The following is an 18,878-nucleotide window of genomic DNA, read 5'->3' on the forward strand; positions in this document are numbered from 1 at the left end:
GGTTGCAGGTTAGGGGCTTCTTTTAGAACTGGTTGGGTTACCATGATGGAACCATAAAATCCTCCTTATTTGATTCTAGTTGCAACCTGCTGCAATGAGGGGCTGGTCTGAACGTTTTGACGGGGCTAAGTGTGGTTTGCAGACTAGCCCTGGGAATGTGTTGCCCATCCAAGGCCTTAGTTCTGTCAGCCCTGCCAAGTACCACACATCAAGGATTAGACTAACGCAATTTAGAGTGGTGGTCCCCATCACTGCACAAACGTGCATAAATCAAACATTTATCACACCTCCTGAAACTACTCCCGCTGTGTGGCACAAGCCAAGATGATAGGAGGAGCCATGCTCCATTAGGTAAAGCAGTGCGAGCCTGGTACGCATAGTTATTGTTTCTTTATTGACATTTTTTAAACTGTCATTGTCATTTTATGGGTATGGCTTGTTTTAGCTATTTTTTCCACGATTTGTAGCTTTGTAGGGAAATGTTGACTGACACTTGTGTTTGTTCTCGAAAGCAGGTTACGGCAGCATGGCTACAGAGGCGCAACTAGAGCCAAATTTCGGGGAGGGCCAAGAAAAAATTTCGGGGGGGGGGCTGAATCTTTAAGCAATAGTCAGAGTGGAGCTGCAGGGGCTCTTAGAAGGGGTGAAACAACAACAGCAAGGCCTCATTAACATGCAAATGGTCTTTTAAAGACCTGTGAAATGCTCGTGTGCGGCTGTGTGTGTGCCCGAAAAGCTGTCTCATCTCGGGCTGCCACACACGACGGGCGGGGGGGGGGGGGGGGGGGGGGGCTGAAGCCCTTTGAGTCCAATGGGTGTTGCGCACCTGCATGGCTACCCATGATCAGTGCGTCCTACAGTCTGCAAAACTGTTCTTTCTGTTAAAGTACTTTGTTACCTTCACATGTGACTTTTAGCAGCAACCGTTAAAGCTTGGACCGAAAACATCTGCACTTTACAGAACTACTTATTAACGCGCTACACAGCAGAAACAACTCCTATAAACTGAGTGGCGGGCAATTTAAACTTTTTTTTTCTTTTGCGTTGCTGGCCGTAGGCAGAGAGCGAGTGTAGGGCTGGAATCCTAAGGTCCACGTATCGCCTCTGCGGCAGTGCACTCTCTGTGCGCTGCCCAGCCTTCACAGTGTTTTAAGACTGGGATGTTTTTAATTTTATCATTCTGGCCGCCTCCAAGAAGGCATCGATGCTGCTCAGGCAGCTCCCCGTAAAACAGCATGCAGGGGGTCCTGGAAGAAGCAAAAACTGCTGCGAGACACTCCTGAGGAGAGCTGCCTGTGACTCTCCATGTGCTCTGAGACAGCTTTAAACTGCCGCCTGCAGCTGTAGTCCATCGCCCTCATCCCCGGCTGAAGAACTCAGACACGTCGCAGCTCAAGACTGTGTGAACAAAGCTAGCTGGTGAAGTGCTCAGCTTCGAGGAACACTCCCAGGCACTGGTGGAAGGGCAGTAGTCAGGTGAGTCGCCTTAGGGTTGACACCTTTCCAAGAGAAAAACACCAGGCATTAGTTGTTGCTTCGAGAGTCTGCAAAGGCCTGGACATGATACTAAATAAAACTGGAAACAAAACCGTATTTATGAATTTGTAACGTGCCATTTCTGTATTTGTTTACTTTAAGTATAAGTCATGGATCAGTCGAGAACACATTTAAAAGTGCTTTCTATTGATCTTTGACGTATTTACCGGTAAAGGTGAAAATATCAGCTATGGGTGAATTTGCTTATTTTTGTACCATCCAGAACATCAAAATCCCTGCCCTGAGCTAATTTGATCTCCCGCAGCAGGTGCTTAACTGTATTAGGGCGCAATAAAGTACAATGGCATGAGGGTGTGAGACATGTTTTATGATGATTTCTTTACTTTTATATCTTGTGGGCTCCAGTCATAGCTGGCAAAATATGGTGGAGCGCGATGCCAAAATAAAATCACCATATATGTTGCACTTGCTGGCCTCCGTCCTGTCTGGTGTGTGTCTCCTCAATGATCCTAGTGTCCACGAGCAGGAAAGGAAAGAACTTCCTTCCTGCTTGTGAAAAACAAATCCAACCAATCCTGGAGCTGCTCTCATACTATTTTCAGCATGAGAGCAGCTCCAGAATGGGTTTGAGCAGACTCACCCAGCGCTCGTTTTGAGACTGGGGGCCTGTGCCAGCAATCCCTAGGCTGTTTCACAGCCCTCAGATTGCTGGGTCTACAGTGCACATGTCGGGCTAGCTGTCGCAAGGCAGCCAGCCAATCCGACATGTGCACTTTAGACCAGTGCAATCATCCTGCATTTGCAGGATTTATCCCCGCCCCCCGTTGCGCTGAACACAGCACGAGCAGTGGCAAAATAAAATGGCATTGATATGCCATTTTATTTATTTGTGTTTGCCTGCTGTGGTTGCAGCAGGTTGGATGACGCTCCATCTCTCTTTAGGAGGAGCCGCACCAGAATATCATATTGGTATCTTAACCTTACATTTCAGGGGTCTGAAGCAGTTTCAAGATACTTTATGGCTCCTCATTGATTGATTCTAACATTTATCTCTTTCCATGCACTTCATTGCTTGGTTTTACTTGCGAGAAAATGTCACAATAAGTGTCACACCTTTGAAAGCTCTCCTCAACTTCTCCTTTCTTGGTCCATTAAATCATCCACCTGCACCCTCCTTTCACTCTACTTTGGCAGAGGACATAGCTGTCATCAATGAGGCATGTGCTGCTGCACCAGGACCAATGGATAAGAGTGGCCAACAGCACCCTGCTTTTGGCTGTCTTTTACTATCCAACCAGGACAAAGGGGGTCCATTTTCTTTGCTTGCATTAGGGCCCATGGCACCCTTGTTATGCAACTGCAAGCACCTGAGCCCCAACCGGATAGACTCACAATATCTGAATTCCGGTTCCATTAATGGAGACATCTAAATCCACCACTTCCCTCCATTCCATGTACAGCAGGGTTGTATGTCGGCCGTCTGCTTCTGAGACGCGGGTTCAGGTCGAAGTCACCAGGCCCATGTTGGAAGGACGCTGCATGAGCCGTGAAAGGATGACACAGATAATGAACCTCTCAGGGCCAGCTCACAAGGACAACGCAATCAATGAAGGTCTCGTGCAACACCTGTCCGCCTCCAGTGACAGACCCCAAGGGAGATGCCGAACAGTGCCTGTCATCGGTGTTAGTCACACACAGACCGAAGGGCTGCAGAGTTGGGTAACCTGCAGGAAGAGAATTACAGAGCGGTCAGTGCCTCACAGAAGGCCAGGAAGGCTGAGGAAGAGTCAGTCGCATGTACAAAACTGTCTCTAAAAAGGCCGGCTGGGGTAAGAATATTGGTATTGGCCAGCGTAGGCATTCTTCTCTCAAATGGGAATGGGGTGGGGCAGAGACAGTCACGTGTTGGGCCTGAACCTAAAATAGACTGGTTATGCTGGATAGAGTCCCTTATTCCAGGGGGTTACCACCACTTCCCATATAAAGGCAAACACTGCAGAGCCAATGATTGATCAGACCACTCACTACCTCTCGAAGCTGGTAGAGAAGGCAAAAAAGCAGTCACGTCCCATGATTGCCCTTAAAAGCTAGCCACTTCTTACCAGCCCAGAAGGTCTCATGTCAAAGTTTTCACACGGATTGGATTCTCATTTATGGATCACACCTGTCAGATATTCTTGTTTTAGAATGAGACAGATATTATTATGGGTATGTGGGTTAATGAACCTGGTGGGTTCATGAACCTACTGCAGAAACCTATTTTTAACCTACTGGTCACAGTTACGAATTACTATGCAACTGAGCCATCATTTTATGGCGGTCGACAAAAGGAGTACTATTGTTCTGGGCAGTTGTATCATCTCAGCAAACACACTGGATTCAAGCTAGCCTGGCTGATGGGGTGGAACCCCAAACCGGTCCCAGGATGCTTGTTTCCGGTCTAGGGAGGACCTGGTCTGACAGTTCGGGCTGGACTGTTCCCAAGACGAACAGAGTCAAGACTGATTTGTATATGGCTGGGTCTAAACTGGGGTGGCATAGTGAGCAAAAGAACGATGGATTAAACCCAAATCTGAGACTGGGGGTGAGTGGTTGGGAAGTTTCAGCACTCCATCCATCATCTTGTTGTGTTTGCGCAGTAGTATCATCTTGCCGGTCAGATGCGTGAGACCAGCCACACCATTACTACCCCGGGCCTCTCATGACTCCACTTATAAAAAATGTGTTGTCAACCACCCGTGGCTCTATTCAGATGAGGGGATTCCCAAGCAAATTCCATCCTTGCTGGCTAATGGACTGCTGATTCTTTCAATACATTGGTTTTATCCCATCCTGTAATTTAGTGGTGCTGGAACTAGGGGTGGGGGAGGTGCTGCGGCATAGAATTTGGAGAGCAAACAAATTAACAGGGCTTCCCAGAGCCGAGCCAAGGGTCTGGCTTGGCTTTTAGCGCTTGAGCACGAGCCGAGCCCTAAAACTGTTTACCATGTAAATCATAAAACAAACTTCTCATAAAATATGATGAAGTCAAAATACAATTCCAAAAACTGCATTTCTTTCACATGTGGAACCTTTTACAATAATACGTCCATTATAGCACTGCAAGTAGTTATTAAAAGTGATCATTTTTAAACACGAACTTAGAACCATTCTGTCCGTGTCCCCACCCTGGCGATAGTGCCATTAGTGACCTAAGTAGTAGTACAGTGGTCTCATAAACTCGGTGTGTGGCCCAGATTCTAGCAGATAGAGCAACATGGTAGTTTATATATTTTTATTTTTTTTACTTACCGCTCCAGGATTGGCGTCCGACATATTGAAGCGTTAAACAAAATAAAGAAAAAGAAATGGTGGCCACCTCATGCCATATGCATAAACATGACGCATAGGCAGGTATGCTTGAGATGCTTGTGTGCCTACCTGCCATTGTGCTTTTTTGCTAATGCTGAACAGCATCAGAAAAAGCATTTTTTTTCTCTTTTTGCCAATGCTGAACAGCTTTGACAGAGCAAATAGGTCTGCATTGGCAGCCAAAAGGCAAGAAATATTGGTTTTGCCAATGCGTGTCTTCTTTCTTCCCTTTATGTACTTGCACGCTGACTCTTCAGCTTCTGGCTCTTCAGCTTCTGACTCTTCACCAAAGTTGATTTATAACCTTCTTGGCAGTGGAGACAATAAATAAACACAAAGCCAATTTATTTTATGTATACTGGAAACAAAAGTTTATATCTAGAAGTCCTATAAGTGCTGTTTTCTCACTGTGGCATTCCTTAGAACATTAAGGCATAAGTCTGACCCATGGGTGCAAGGTAGGTTGGGTGTTAGCCCTGCAGACTTCGAACAGCCTCAATGAAGTCCATTTCTTTCTTTTTTTAAATCCACGAAAAGGCCTCCAACCTACAAGAATTTGAACCGGATCCAAAATAGATCACACTGTGTTCAAAACAAGATTTCCAAATTTGAAGCCTTGAGTATTCTTAAACTCGCCTCTGTCAAAGGAATGTCTCCTCGAGAGTCCCCTTGCATCTCTCCTCTTTGCTTCCTGGGGCCAAATTGAGGCTCTTATAAATCAGGGTGGTCGTGCTGTTTCCTGAATTGCTCTCATGCTAAGTCTAGGTGAAATTTGCAAAATTCGCACATTTTGCATTATGCGGACTTTGCAAAAAATCTTGAAATGTTGCATTATAATATTTGCATATTTTTTGAGCAAGCATGCCCATTGCATAACAATTAATGCAAGATCACAGCTGGTTAATTGTTTTTCACTCAAAATATGTCATTGCAAAACACACCTCTTATATGCAATATTTGTATTTTACATACAAATTTACTGTAATCATATTTATTTATGAGGTTATTTATTATTTAGTATCTTTTCATGGGAAATGTATACATTTACAGCACAAAAAGGCACATACGGGAACAATTAAAACTCATTTGTAATTCTATTTTTTAGATAAATGTTTGGGGATTAAAAAACCCTCTGAAATTGCTTTGGTGGCTGGCACTGCGGCTGTAATGTGATATATCATGAAATGATTTCCCTTGATTCTCATCCCATATCCCAACCTGCGCCCTTAGCCATCTCGATATCAAAATGCTTTTTAAACTTCATAGAGAAAGCATAGATGGAAAGGGTAAAAATGCTTAAAATAATGTGAATCACTTGATAATTACTCTGGGCACGTTCCACTGGGTTTTTAGGTCATCTGCCCCCTTTTCATAACATGGCCACACTATATGCAAATTTGTCTTGGCCCCATTCAACAGGGACGGACCTGTCTGCACTCAGTAGTGGCTGCTTCCGAACGGGGGTGGGGGGGAAGCAGAGCAGGTGCAATAAAAATAAATAAAAGGACTTACCTGGGTGCTGTCGGCCGCCGCCTCTCCTCAGTCTTCTTATCCGGCAGCAGGTCAGGAAGCAAACAGCCTCCCAGAATCCCTTAGCCAATCACAACAGTGCCTTACAGCAGCATTGTGTTTGGTCTGAGCGTTGTGGTTTGGTGCTCAGAGAGGGAATGGGAGGCTGTGCATGTTCTCCACCCAGTCTGTGCAATACAGCCAGTGTGTTGAACGGTAAAAAATGTATTCTGTTTAGTTAGCCTCTACTACTCTTCCATTTTGTTTACCAGCCCCCATTTTTGTGTTTCTGCGGGGACTTTCGTAAAGTCAGAAGTTGCGTGTTCACTGAAAGCTGGTTGAACTGATAATGCTTGCGTGCCCTGCCGAAGGGCCAAAGTGCACAGATGTCTAATCTGTTAGCCCACCAACACCTGTAACCTCCCTTGCCTATCTATGAATGTGACGTGGGTAGGGGTTTATCAGGATTCAACAGTTCAGCATGTTAACATTATACAAAGGGGTTGTGTAAGCATTATGTAACAATGACAAAGGGGTTTTAGTGCATGTCTTACTGTACCAAAATGTATAAATACAGTGTTTTAACCTGAACTTGTCAGCCCCCTCCCTCCGGCACTTGCAGTGTCTGAGTGATGAGACTCCTCTCATGAGATGTAATCAACTTGTGTTTTGTTCCACTCCAGTGTCGATCCTCATTTAGTGAACCCGTAGACAAAGGGTGTCCCTGCACTAGTGAGACAGATAAGGTATCTCACTTGAACAGGTGGAGAACATTTTAAGTGCGCATGACTGTTTGGCCAGCCCAAGACTTCCGGCCAACCTGTAATGTGCACTTAGAAAGTGCCTACCACTCTTCCCCAGCTCTCAACAGCCCTGCCCTGCACTGCCCCTAACCAACTGAGACAGTACAGTAAAATAAAATGATAATAACGCTGCGTTATTATCATTTTATTTTTACCGTTTAAACTGCTCAGTGAGCAGTGGAGCGACGCTCCTCCGCCTTAGCAGAGGAGCCGCCACTGTCTGCACGGAAGGGTCATGCCCCCTCTGAATGGGAACACAAGCACTCCAGACATATTTTGACCTTGCTGAGCCTCATCAGTTAGGCAAAGAACGAAAGAAATGAAGTGGCACCTTGAGGAATTCCAAGGTGCTAGGATTAATTTCAGCATCACCACTCATTATTGTTGTACTATTTACATGCATCTTATTAGTGACAGGGACACGCCCAGCCCAGAATTCTTGAACGCTGTAAAACAGAGGCTCAACCTACAAATTACTGAGGAGTCCCAACAAGGGCGAAAAAACAAACTGGGTTACTTGTGTTACCATTCACAGCAGACATGGTCTCGCAGTTAGGACCAGACAGAATTAGTGAGGCTGCAGCAAGATGGATTTGGGTCTCATGGGTCTCTTTCTATAATTGAGCCAAAATTTGTATTAAGGCTACCTAGAAGCAACATTTAAAGTGGGCATCATTCAAATATCTCCTTCCTTCAAGTTTTTTACTTACTAAATTTGACTCCTAGGAATACGGTGTTCCACGGCACGAGTTCAGACCTTACTGTACCTTACAGTATCAAGCTGCACATTAGCGATAAGGTTCAGTAAAACGGAACAACTGTCTGAGGTCACTTGTGTTCCCAACCAGAGCAGACATGTTCACATGGTATGGACTGCCCTGTCCGTTTTGGGACAGGATCAAGAATAGTTTCTATACTGTTAACACACTTTTTTAATAGTACCACAAGCAACAAAACAATAGAATGGAGTGCTATCCACAAACATCAGCAGTGGCTATGACAATCCAGACATCTCAATCCATTTCCCTTTTACTCTGTAATGCTCACAGGGCTTTAAAAAATGTTTATGCCCCAGCAAGCTCCATTGATTGGGAACCTTTTTTGTTAGAAAAAAAAATTCTAGGAGAGAAAGGTGGCTGTAATTTATGATGTTCTTTTTTAAATCTAGAGTGATGGTCTCTCATTTGAGGGAAGACAACAGAAAACAAGATGCTTAATTTTACACCTACAGGAGTACCTGTCAGAGGAATCTACCGGCAGTGGCCAGGACTCTAAGTCACCTAGTGAAAGGAATGCACATGTACACAGAGGCAGTAATTTTGGCATAATGTGATATACACATTTATCTTTGACTGCAAGATATAGTTTCTACTTATAATAGGAGGCATAGTTCAAAGTACAATGTGTACTTGTATAGCTACAGCTCTTTTCATTTACTGTGAGAAATACAGTTTGTCATGTCTGAGTATCTTGAACTGTCAGTATAGTTGTCATGTGGGGAAGAGCTAGATTTTGACTAATCGTCTGAAGTGGAGATGGTTGTCTGTGGATCTTATGTTTGTGGGTAGAGATTTCCATAGTTTGGCTGCTTGAACAGAGAAAGGTGTTCCACTCATGGTTTTTTTCTTGTATGTAGAGCCACTCTTGGGTGTTGATTCCTTTGCTGTATGTATCTGTTGGTTTTATTTTCCTGATGAAGAGTAGTTCTTTGCTATGTATTGCTTTGTGTGTGATGCAAAGCAGCTTCAAGGAGGATCTTCTTGCAACCAGTAACCAGGGTAGCACTCTCAAAGCAGGGGAGATGGTGCTTGTGATTTTACATGTAGGAGGCAGGGCCGGACTGGGAACAAAAACCGGCCCTGGCAAAGTGCTCGGCCGGCCCCCCCGCACCCACCCCCCAGGGGTTGGGGGTGCCGCCGAGCTCTTTGCCAGGGCCGGTTTATGGCCGATTTTGTTACAGGGCCGATTTTGCAGCTATGCTGCAAAAACGGCCCTGTAACAAATACGGCCCCCAGGGCCCCAAAACCGGCCCCCACTCGTGCGGCACACCGGGGGATTGCCCGGTGCCCGCTACGGCCAGTCCGGCCCTGGTAGGAGGAATCTAGCTATAGCGTTGTGAATTCGTTGTAGTCTTCTCTTAGTTGACAAAGTTGAGCCGTGATACAGACCATTAGCGTATTCTAGTTTTGCTAGGAAAAGAGCGATGGTAGCTTGAACCTTGTGTGGGAATCCTAAATGCGGGAAGATGTGTTGCAGTGTTTGCTTTGTGAAAAAGCTTGACTTGGCTACCTTATCCACTTGTGGATTCATAGACAGTTTGGCATCCAAGGTAATTCCAAGGTTTTTGACCTCCTTAGATATTTTAGGAGGTGGTCCTTGATCATCAGGCCAGCGCAGACACCAGGCCATTCACCACAAATTTCTTAAAGTTTATCACTCTTTTTCTCATATTGTGGGGACCAAAAAGGAGGAAAGTATTTTAACTATGGGCATATCAATAAATAAAGATAAAAGTGAATGATTTCTTCTATCTCTAGACACTAGACCACTGCACAGCATTTGCATTTTCCTAAAGAATCTCATGGGCTACTTACATTGAGCCACTTGTCCACATTACTCCAAGATTTCATAGTTCCCAGAGATACTACACTCTGTCAAGGTTACACCCTGAGTGCATGACTTAACTTTTATTCTAGGTAACCCTTGTACCAATTGCACCAGCCACAGTTTATAGGTGTGCTAGACCTTCTCAAAGTTTCATGATTTTTTATGATGTTTAAGACTTCCCACATTTGGATCATTAAAAAATTTCATTTATATAATTATTAAACACGTTCGGTAACACTAGTAATAGCAGCCCTGTACTCTGCCATTAAGGACTCCACTGTAGCCTTCCTATCTGTAGGTGCTTCATTTACCGTTAGATATGGATTGCCCTCAGATGTAACTAGTTTTTGATCTAAATCTCCTCCTTCACATCCCAGCCACATTTTTCCAGTTTGTGTGATGAATAATGAAATGTGTGACTGTGGTCCAGGTAGGACAGGTCAGGCAGGCTCTTTTTATCCAGTATAACTGTATTATTGTCAAGGATGTTAATCGGTTTACTTTGTTAAACTATTTTTATTCTAAACCAAAGTGGACTTGATTTTACATGATGTGTGTGAATTAATGGAAAACGAAAACTGGGAAACCAAATCATTGAAAAACAATTTTAAGGAAAGAGAATTTTAAGAAAATACAAAAAAATGAAAACTAAAGGAAACATTTTAAAGGAAAGATCATTTTAAGTAAAAATCCAAATTGCATTAAACTTGGTTGGAGTCTAGGAGCACTGTGGGGTTTTGCGTTAAGGGATGGGTAATGTTTAGAGGGATGAGGGTTTATTAGGGGTCAGGAATAATTGGAGTTTGGACATACAAAGGTTTTTTGTAGAGTTCAGAGATGGGTGCAGTGTAGGGGTGGTGAGTGGTTTTAGGGTTCACGGATGAGTGATGTTTAGGTGTGCGAGGTGTTTTTAGGTTTCAGGGATGGGTGGAGTGTAACAGTGTTGAGGGGTTTTAGGGTTTATGGATGTGCGGAGTTTAGGGCTGGTGAGGGTTTTTAAGGTTCAATTACGGGTAGCAGTAGGGGTGGTAAACGTTTACAGTGTTCAGGATTGGGTGGAGGTTAGGGTGGCAAGGGTTTAAGGATTCAGGGATAGATGGAGTTTAGATGCAGAAAGGCTATTTTGAGGTTTAGGGACTAGTAGGACAGGGTGACTAGGAGATCTTATGGGTAATGGATGGCTGGTGTTTAAGGATGGCAAGGGTTTTTTAGGGTTCAGTGATGGATGGAGTTTGGGCGTGCTGAGGTGTTTTTAAGGGGATGGGATGGGTGGGGCTTAGGCATTGAAAGGGGATTTTAGGGTTCTGGAATGGGTGGCGTTAGGGGTAGGGAGTGATTTTATGGTTTAGGGATTGTGGATTTTTGGGGTAAAAATAGCTTTTTGGCTTCAGGGATGAGTAATTTTGGTGTGGAGAGAGGTTCTAAGGTGCACAGATTGATGGTGTTTAGGGGTTGTGAAGGGTCAGCGAGGGATGGTGTTTACGGTTGGTGATGAGTCAGAGAATTAAAAGCATCCACAGTAATTGTTTGACAATGTAAAGTATATAAATATGAAATAATGTACTGAAATCAAAACCGTAGGAAAGTAAGGCCTGCAACCATTCCATTTACACTTAAAAAAATAAGCATTCAAAAGCCAATATCGATCAAAAAGACATTCTATTAATTGGTTTCTATGAAAAGGTAAATGCCATTCATTCTGATAATTTCCATTAAACAGTTTAGATGAAATGGTTTCTCACCAATGATATTCCATGAAATTGTTTTTTTATGAAATCACATGCAACAGTTTTTACACGGTTCTATTCATGTAGGCTCTTTCATACGCTTTTCACCCTTTACTTGGCCACTGCCTTCGGCAAAGTCCGAAGTGCCATGAAACAAATAACATTGCAGGTTTACTCTGTAGTCTCCCCGGTATGCACATTTATGCATAATAATTTGCACTCTATTTGGCAACCACAAAATCCACCAAGGTATCATAATAAGTGATATTAAGGTCCAAGCAAGGGCTCTGATCTCTTCTCCCAAATACAAAATATTAAGCAAGATGAATTTTTGAGTCAAAAGAAAAAATACACAATGGCCAAGTTTTTAATTGGCTGAGTGATAGGTCTATTCTCTAAGCACGATCAGTCCCTCTGCCCTAGAGCAAGTTGTTCTATTTTGTATTATCAATTAACCTTAAATAAATACATAAATAAATAAATGAATATGCACATAAAAACAAATATAAATAAATAACATACCCATCAGTGTCTTGGAAGTTGACATTTACTCTCTTGGCTGAACCGAGGAGCTCTGCAAAAGCAATGGAGAAAGAGAAAAAAGTGTCAAACCATCTCTGGATGCTTTTCCAAAAATAACACTGGGCACAGATACACTGACACAGTCTGTTTTAATCACACACTGTATATGAAAAGTGCCATGCACAGACATCCATGAACTGTTAAGACTGACATTTTGGGTTCAGAGGTAGAATGTATCAAAGTGACGCAAGGAAACAAATTTGGACTTTGTTAAGTTTTATGATGTAGGTGAAATAAGTCAACCATACATAGGCAAACAAGGTAGGAGGCAGGGGCGTAGTTTCCATTGGTGCAGCAGGTACTGTGGCCTCGTAGCCCAGAGGCCTGGGGCACCCACTGAACTCTGATTATTGCTGTTTTTAAATTATTCAGACAGCAGCCAGGGGGCACATTTCCTTCATTGTATGGGAGCCCATGACACACAAGCTACACTACTAGTGCCTAATTTGAGCCAGTGGTTTCCAGTGCTCGGCACCAGCACTTAATTGTCAACACCAGTGTTTATGACAGTCTGCCACATGGTGGCACTGTCCGTCTGTTTCAAGCTGATCACAACAAGAGTTGTTTATTAATTCAGTATACATTGTAAATGACTAATACCTGCCACACAAGTCATTCTCATAGCTTTAGGGGTGTGGAACAGCCTGACCTGTCATACGTATAGGACAGTGATGGTTAGTAGTTGTGCGGGTACTGTCATTGGCAGCGCTGGCAGGGGCAATGGGTGGAGCAAGCAGCAGTGGCCTCCTGGCAAGAGCCCTCGCACTTATTGTTTTGCAAACTAAGCACTGTACACTACTGGTAGGAGGGAAGGAAATGGGTAGGAAGAGATGAAATGTAGAGCCAGATTGCTAATGCTAGCATGTGGCTACACAGTTTTTTTAAAAATAGTTTATTGAGACATTCAAGTCCATTAAAGAGAAAAAATACGAAGAAGTATACATGCATAAAAGTTTGTTTAAAGATGACATTTGTGCAAGTAAACAACAACACGTTGTGCAGGGCAATCAAAGCGTGTAAAGCATAAGATGGAATGAACTTGTGGCATAATGTCTTTAAGATTCAGCAAGCTAGTATCAAAGTTTTTGCCTTTAGATTGTGACAAAAGCAAGTAACAGGCTAGACCCCTTAATTGCATATGTATTAGCACCAGAGACTTTTGACCAACTCATAAAATGTGTATGTCCTAAAAATGGATTGATCTTGTTTACAGTATTTGTCCAGGTGGCAATTTACAAAGATTCAAAGATTCTTTGAATAAGAGCTAAAGGCCCCACAGATGTGGCTACACCACTGGTAGCTCAACCCATTACCTCATGCTCAGAATTGCTCAGTGTTGTATTTCACCAGCCGGTTTCAAGCAATATTGCAACACACTGCTTAGCTCATATCTGTGCCCACCCCTAGCTCTGATGTTTCAAATGCCAACATAATGGAGATGAGGCTTCACTGTGAAACCCACCTAGGATAAGGCCAGACTTTAAATGGTCTCATGTGCTACGTTTTTTCTGTGGCACCAGCAGGCTCCCGAGGGACACCAGGGGTGGGCACTCCCCCTGTGCATTGAACCCATTCCATACATTGCTCCATGAATGTGCCTGACAGACATGATGTAGGTGAGTGGCAAAGGTAGCCTCATCACTTCTTTTAAGGCTCAGCCTAATACTGTAAAATGTGTATACATACCCCCTCTCACTGAGTTATTTCAATTAAGTGTAAAATCTAAAACATTAATAGGGCTAAAATAGGGCTACAGACGCTGGTATTCCTTCGTCCTCTATCACCAAACAAATCTCTTCTTCATAAAGAATTACAACTTTTGCTACTTACAAATAACAGTAAAGAATAGATGCCAAGTTGAGACTAACCGCGCTGTGAGTTACAGGTGAGGTTCTGTTATGCTTTTTGGGTGAACAATGCTGTGTAGTGACCTTTCTCACATAAGTGTCTGTCACTGGCTGCTGTACCACAGACCCTCTGGCCAAGGAAGGATGTGGGTGTTTGAGTTGAGGTACCAAAAGAATACTTGAAGGCATCCCTAGGCTACCAAATGCTCTGTGGAGCCAACTCAATGCTCTTTAAGTGCCAAATAAAAATAACAATTATCTCCTTAGCAGTGCTTAGTTTATAAAAATGTAAGTGCCAGCGCTCAAGGTATTCCACTTCTACCGCACATTGCCAGCATTTCCTAATTACTATCACACTTAAACAAGTGTGACATTGTGGACTACTGCAGGTTGCCCCAGGCTGTAGGGATGGACTGGAAGTGCAAGTTTGATCATTTTGTTATACTATATATTGCAAAATATTGGTGCTGTGCAGAAAAAAATAGACTGAGAGCGCCACCATGTGGTGTACTCTCATAAACAAGTGCCGGTGTTTATAATTAAGTGCCGTTGTGGAGCACCGGAAAACACCAACACAAATTAAGCACTGCTCCTTAGACTGAGTGTTGTGATTCCATGCTAGATTTTAGAATTCTGCAGTCTTGTATTCAATGCCCAAGCAATAAAATTTACAGTCCGCTCCAATGTTATGTAATGATGAACTACACCTCATGCTGTCTTCTCCTATAAACTTATTTATAGTGATCATACCTCCTTCTACAGACCACCTCTTCTATTAAAGACCATACGCTTCCTACAGACCATGTCCCAGTCAACCAGAAATATTTTTGGAAATAAACACGCCCCCACACTTGATATGATCACAAATCCTACCGCCAAGCAGGGCATACACTTCCTCCAAAACAACACCTCTACCTTGAATCAGGCCACACCTCCACTGGTAACTTATATCTCTTAAAATACAGCACATCCAATACAATTAAACACACTCCTTCAATACATACCACATCCCACCAGTCACCCCATTCTCCAGTGCTTAATTTGTTATGCAAAAGAAATAAGACAACAAGTACAGGGGCCACAGTTTTTCTTAAGGCCCTAGTACTTTGGTTACTGATGGAGGTGTGAGTACCAGGGCTGCCTAGTCCTCATTCCACCTCATGCCTCTTTCTTCCTCCACCCTACATCTCCAGTCACTTTATCTCGCTTCATACTTGCCTATCTTTCACTGTTCTCTAGTTCACTTTTCTTCCTTCATTTCTGCCTTCCTACCTCTTAATCTGGATTAAAGTCTGAAGATGAAAAGTAAATCCTAGTATCCCAAAATGAGTGTTATTGCCCACCACCTTCAACCACTGGTACAAATTAAGCACGGATTCTACTACTGCTAAACTGCACCGAATCCAGTACAGCACTCCCATAGATGGCATGCCTTACATGCGGATGATATTGTCTTTTCTACGAGTTTGTCTCATTACCCAGCTCCAAGCATACCCCTGGTGCCCTTCTCAAGTCAGCCATTGTGGCTGCCACTGTCATATTTACTGCTCTGGTGGCCAGAACTGATCAAGGATCTGGATTGCTCCCATTGAATAATTAACTTATTATGAGACCATGACCAGAAATACCTTCTTGCTCCACACTACTGTCAAAACCATTGGTTGCATCTCTGTGAAAGGCCTAGAGTGTCACCCACGCACAAGGGCGCCCATGGGAGACCTCCTGCGGCAGCAGGCTACATGTCCATGCCAGGTCATTCTCTAAACTTTATTTGTTGAGGCTCCTACAGCTCCAGGCTTCGAACGAGCCATTTGATTTAATAATTCCACTCAGTTCTCCCTCCCAGGAGAAGTAAAACAGACATGTTGCCAATGAAAATGATGAAATTGAGTTTATTAGGTGAGCCAGATGTTATCACGCAGCACACCGGTAGGTGGAAAGATGGAAGTGCTAGAATGCAATCTAACAAAAGGTGCTCTTGAGTCCCTGGATAGCGCGCAAGATGGATGTAGAATTCACTAAGTGATGCAAGTTCCACATGTGTAGGGTCGTCATCTGCCGCTACTTTAGTAGGCCCCAATTTAGGGATGACACATGGCTGCCATGATTAAAGGGAGAATTGATTATGCCAGCTGCAACTACCAGATGGTGGTTACATTCGGGTAGGGAGAGATGCCTTTCTTAGGCACGTGCAAAGTTTTACCAAGCAAGTGTGGTCTCACAGAGTTCCCCATTATTGGCCTATCTATACTTCACGACGTGTCCTGCTCAATGGTTAATTTAAAAAATATAAGTGCCTGGACTCTCGTCAGGAGGCAGCTTGCACCAGCCCATTTCTCCTGTTGTCACCGCTTAAAACAGAACCAATTACTAACCATGAAAGTGGGGAGAGGGTGTGGCGTAATGGCCAGAGCTGCCGACTTCGGAGCTGGGGAACCAGGTTTAAGTCTCTGTGTCGGCTCAACATCTTATGATTCTGGGCACATCACAAACTCCCCGTGCCTACCATATGTGAATGTGTTATTGTGTCCTTAATTGGTGCTCATGAAAAGTGTTTGTGTTGATGATTTAAGTGCTGGAGCTAAGCACCGGAAACCACCACCTCAAATTAAGCACTGGTCATGCTTCCTTCCGGCCGACGTGCTTGCATGTTTTTTCTCATAAGTGTTAGATGTTGCTGTTAATTCACAAGTATTTTGCATGTTTGTGCATACTTTCTTTAGTGTTTTCTCGGGAGGACTCTGAAACTGCAAGCATTTTGTATTCAAGAGAATGATTTGCTTAGCTTTCTCTTGTACACGACTCAACAATAACGCCAATTCCGTACAAAATACTTGCAAAACTTAAGATTTTCACGAGAGCACAACTTGAGTGAGCGTTGTGACCATTGAACATTTCAATTCATTTTTGTGCGAAATATCAGAAATTTGCGAGAGAAAAAAATCCAACTTTGCATGCCCCTGGCCCATACAGCGAGACTTTGCATTTGACAAGTTCTTCCAGAGCAAAGACAATCCTAGGACTCTGTAAAGATTTTCTTTCATGCAAATATTTTCACAAGAAGAATTTGTTCCGCACAGAAGACCATCATGGGACCTGGAGAGAGCCGCTCCCTCAGAAGGACTGCTGCTCAGAATAAAGTCCATCATCGCTCGCTTGATGGATGGCCCGGTTGCTTTTTCTGAGCAGTGCAGATGTTCCAGCTTGGCAACTTCTTCTCAAAACTCAATTTTCTGCTTCCTAATTAGGTTTGGGAGTCTAGGGACCTGGGATGGAGCAGGGCTGCCAGCACCTCCACCATATCATTTCAGAAGAGCTTTGCTTAACCTCTGCCAGAGATTGTGTTCAAGCTTCAGCGTTTAACAAGTTTCCAGGATTTATGGCGAGGACAGGAGCCTCTCCTGGGACCTGTTACTCAAGAACAAATTTGCAAATTGTCGCAGAGCGACTTTTGGCCTGAGAGCAGAAACAGGAGATCTAATCTGGATCTCTCGCCTCTGAAGGTGCCACAAAAGGGGAAATGGTGGGTTCCCCCTCTGTTGAGGAACTGGGACCCTCACATGACCAAATGTTCCTTTATTGTGCCGTATTCATGAAAAACCACCATAAAAGTATTAATAAAGATTTTCATCTTGTTCCGAATTTTTATATCCTTTTATCTTTTTTCCTATTCACAAATATTCCCAGTAGGACACCTGGAAAACTGTGCTAAGTGCAGTTTTCCGGGAGTACTAAATTACACGTGACTTTTCCCAAAGTCACAGCACTTTAAATAATAAGGTGCAAAGTGTTGTCACCAGGAGGAAGTATCTGAACACAGAGGACTGACCCTTTCTGGGTGAGGGGAACATGCATGAACAACTTATACCCCCGACCTTATTTACTCACAACCAGAGCTCCACCCCAGAGATAGCAGGGGTTCTGCAAGCACCCCACAACCGGGGAATACTTGGGAGGAAATGACCGACCTCTTTCCATTCACTGCCCAAAAATATTCTGGTAAAAAGCTGGGTAGTGTGCATCCTTTCATTCATGGCTCTTTAATGCTGCTTCGGTATTGGCGGGTGGCAGTTGAGGAAGGGTGGGGGGGCTTTTGCAAGAAAGCCACTCTGCAACTAGCTGGTAGCAAATAAAAGTTTGTATGACAAATGTGGCATTTCCTGCCTGACAACCACCAGCCATTCACCGCCTGGGATCTGCAATGGGTGGTACAATGCTATCCATCACATAATCAGGCCGTTATGCCTGATGTGTGTTAGTTTGGTGCAAGATATGCGGTAGTTACAGTGGGGAAAAACAAAATGCAAGTACCAGTAAACAAATCTATCATGGGAGAGATTGAAATCTCCATGCTCAATCTGAGTCCCCCACTCCCAGGAAAAACAGACTTTACAATGATTTTAATCATTTTAGCCTTTAATGGTTTAATGTTGTGGGCAAACGGTTTAGAGTGTATATGTTTCGACCATGCGTGATTTCTATAGCTGTCTACAAAAGGTTGCCATATGACACCACATCACTGCACGTCATATTGCAAGCCAGTCCAGGGCATTCTGTTAGTAACCCAAACACTCTGGGACTTGTAGTCCTAGTTCATGATTCTTGATAATACTTACTAAGGTCTTACATTGCTATGTTTTTAAAAATACACAACTCATTTGGAGAAGGGTGTCCCTGGTTACACTAACTGATCTGCTAAGATCCATGGCTTTGTATCCAAGTAATTACTAGTGGGATTTATGTCAAACATGCCCTTGCTACTTAGCGTCTGCATTTATGAGAGGAGGGCAGACACCATCTAGGAACTCATGCATTACAAGAGTCATCTGAACACAGGGTTTAATACAACGTACATATAATGTATATAAAATTATTGCCAGGAATCTCACATCACAGCCCCATACATCTATGAACTCAGTTGTGTAGTCAGGACAACTTTACAATGTTGGCCTAAA

General features: G+C 43.6%; 1 protein-coding gene across 4 annotated transcripts in view; it reads right to left on the reverse strand.

The window, feature by feature from the left end:
- CASKIN1 (CASK interacting protein 1) overlaps window positions 1–18,878 on the reverse strand; it is a 719,688-nt gene that overhangs the window by 300,525 nt on the left and 400,285 nt on the right. For all 4 annotated transcript variants that reach the window (XM_085629429.1, XM_085629427.1, XM_085629424.1 and 1 more), the window contains exon 2: window positions 12,017–12,068. In XM_085629429.1, coding sequence (XP_085485555.1) covers window positions 12,017–12,068 — 52 coding nt within the window. The remainder of the gene's footprint in view (window positions 1–12,016; window positions 12,069–18,878) is intronic.

Source organism: Triturus cristatus, chromosome 10 (genome assembly GCF_964204655.1).
Source record: "Triturus cristatus chromosome 10, aTriCri1.1, whole genome shotgun sequence".
Lineage (NCBI taxonomy): Eukaryota > Metazoa > Chordata > Amphibia > Caudata > Salamandridae > Triturus > Triturus cristatus.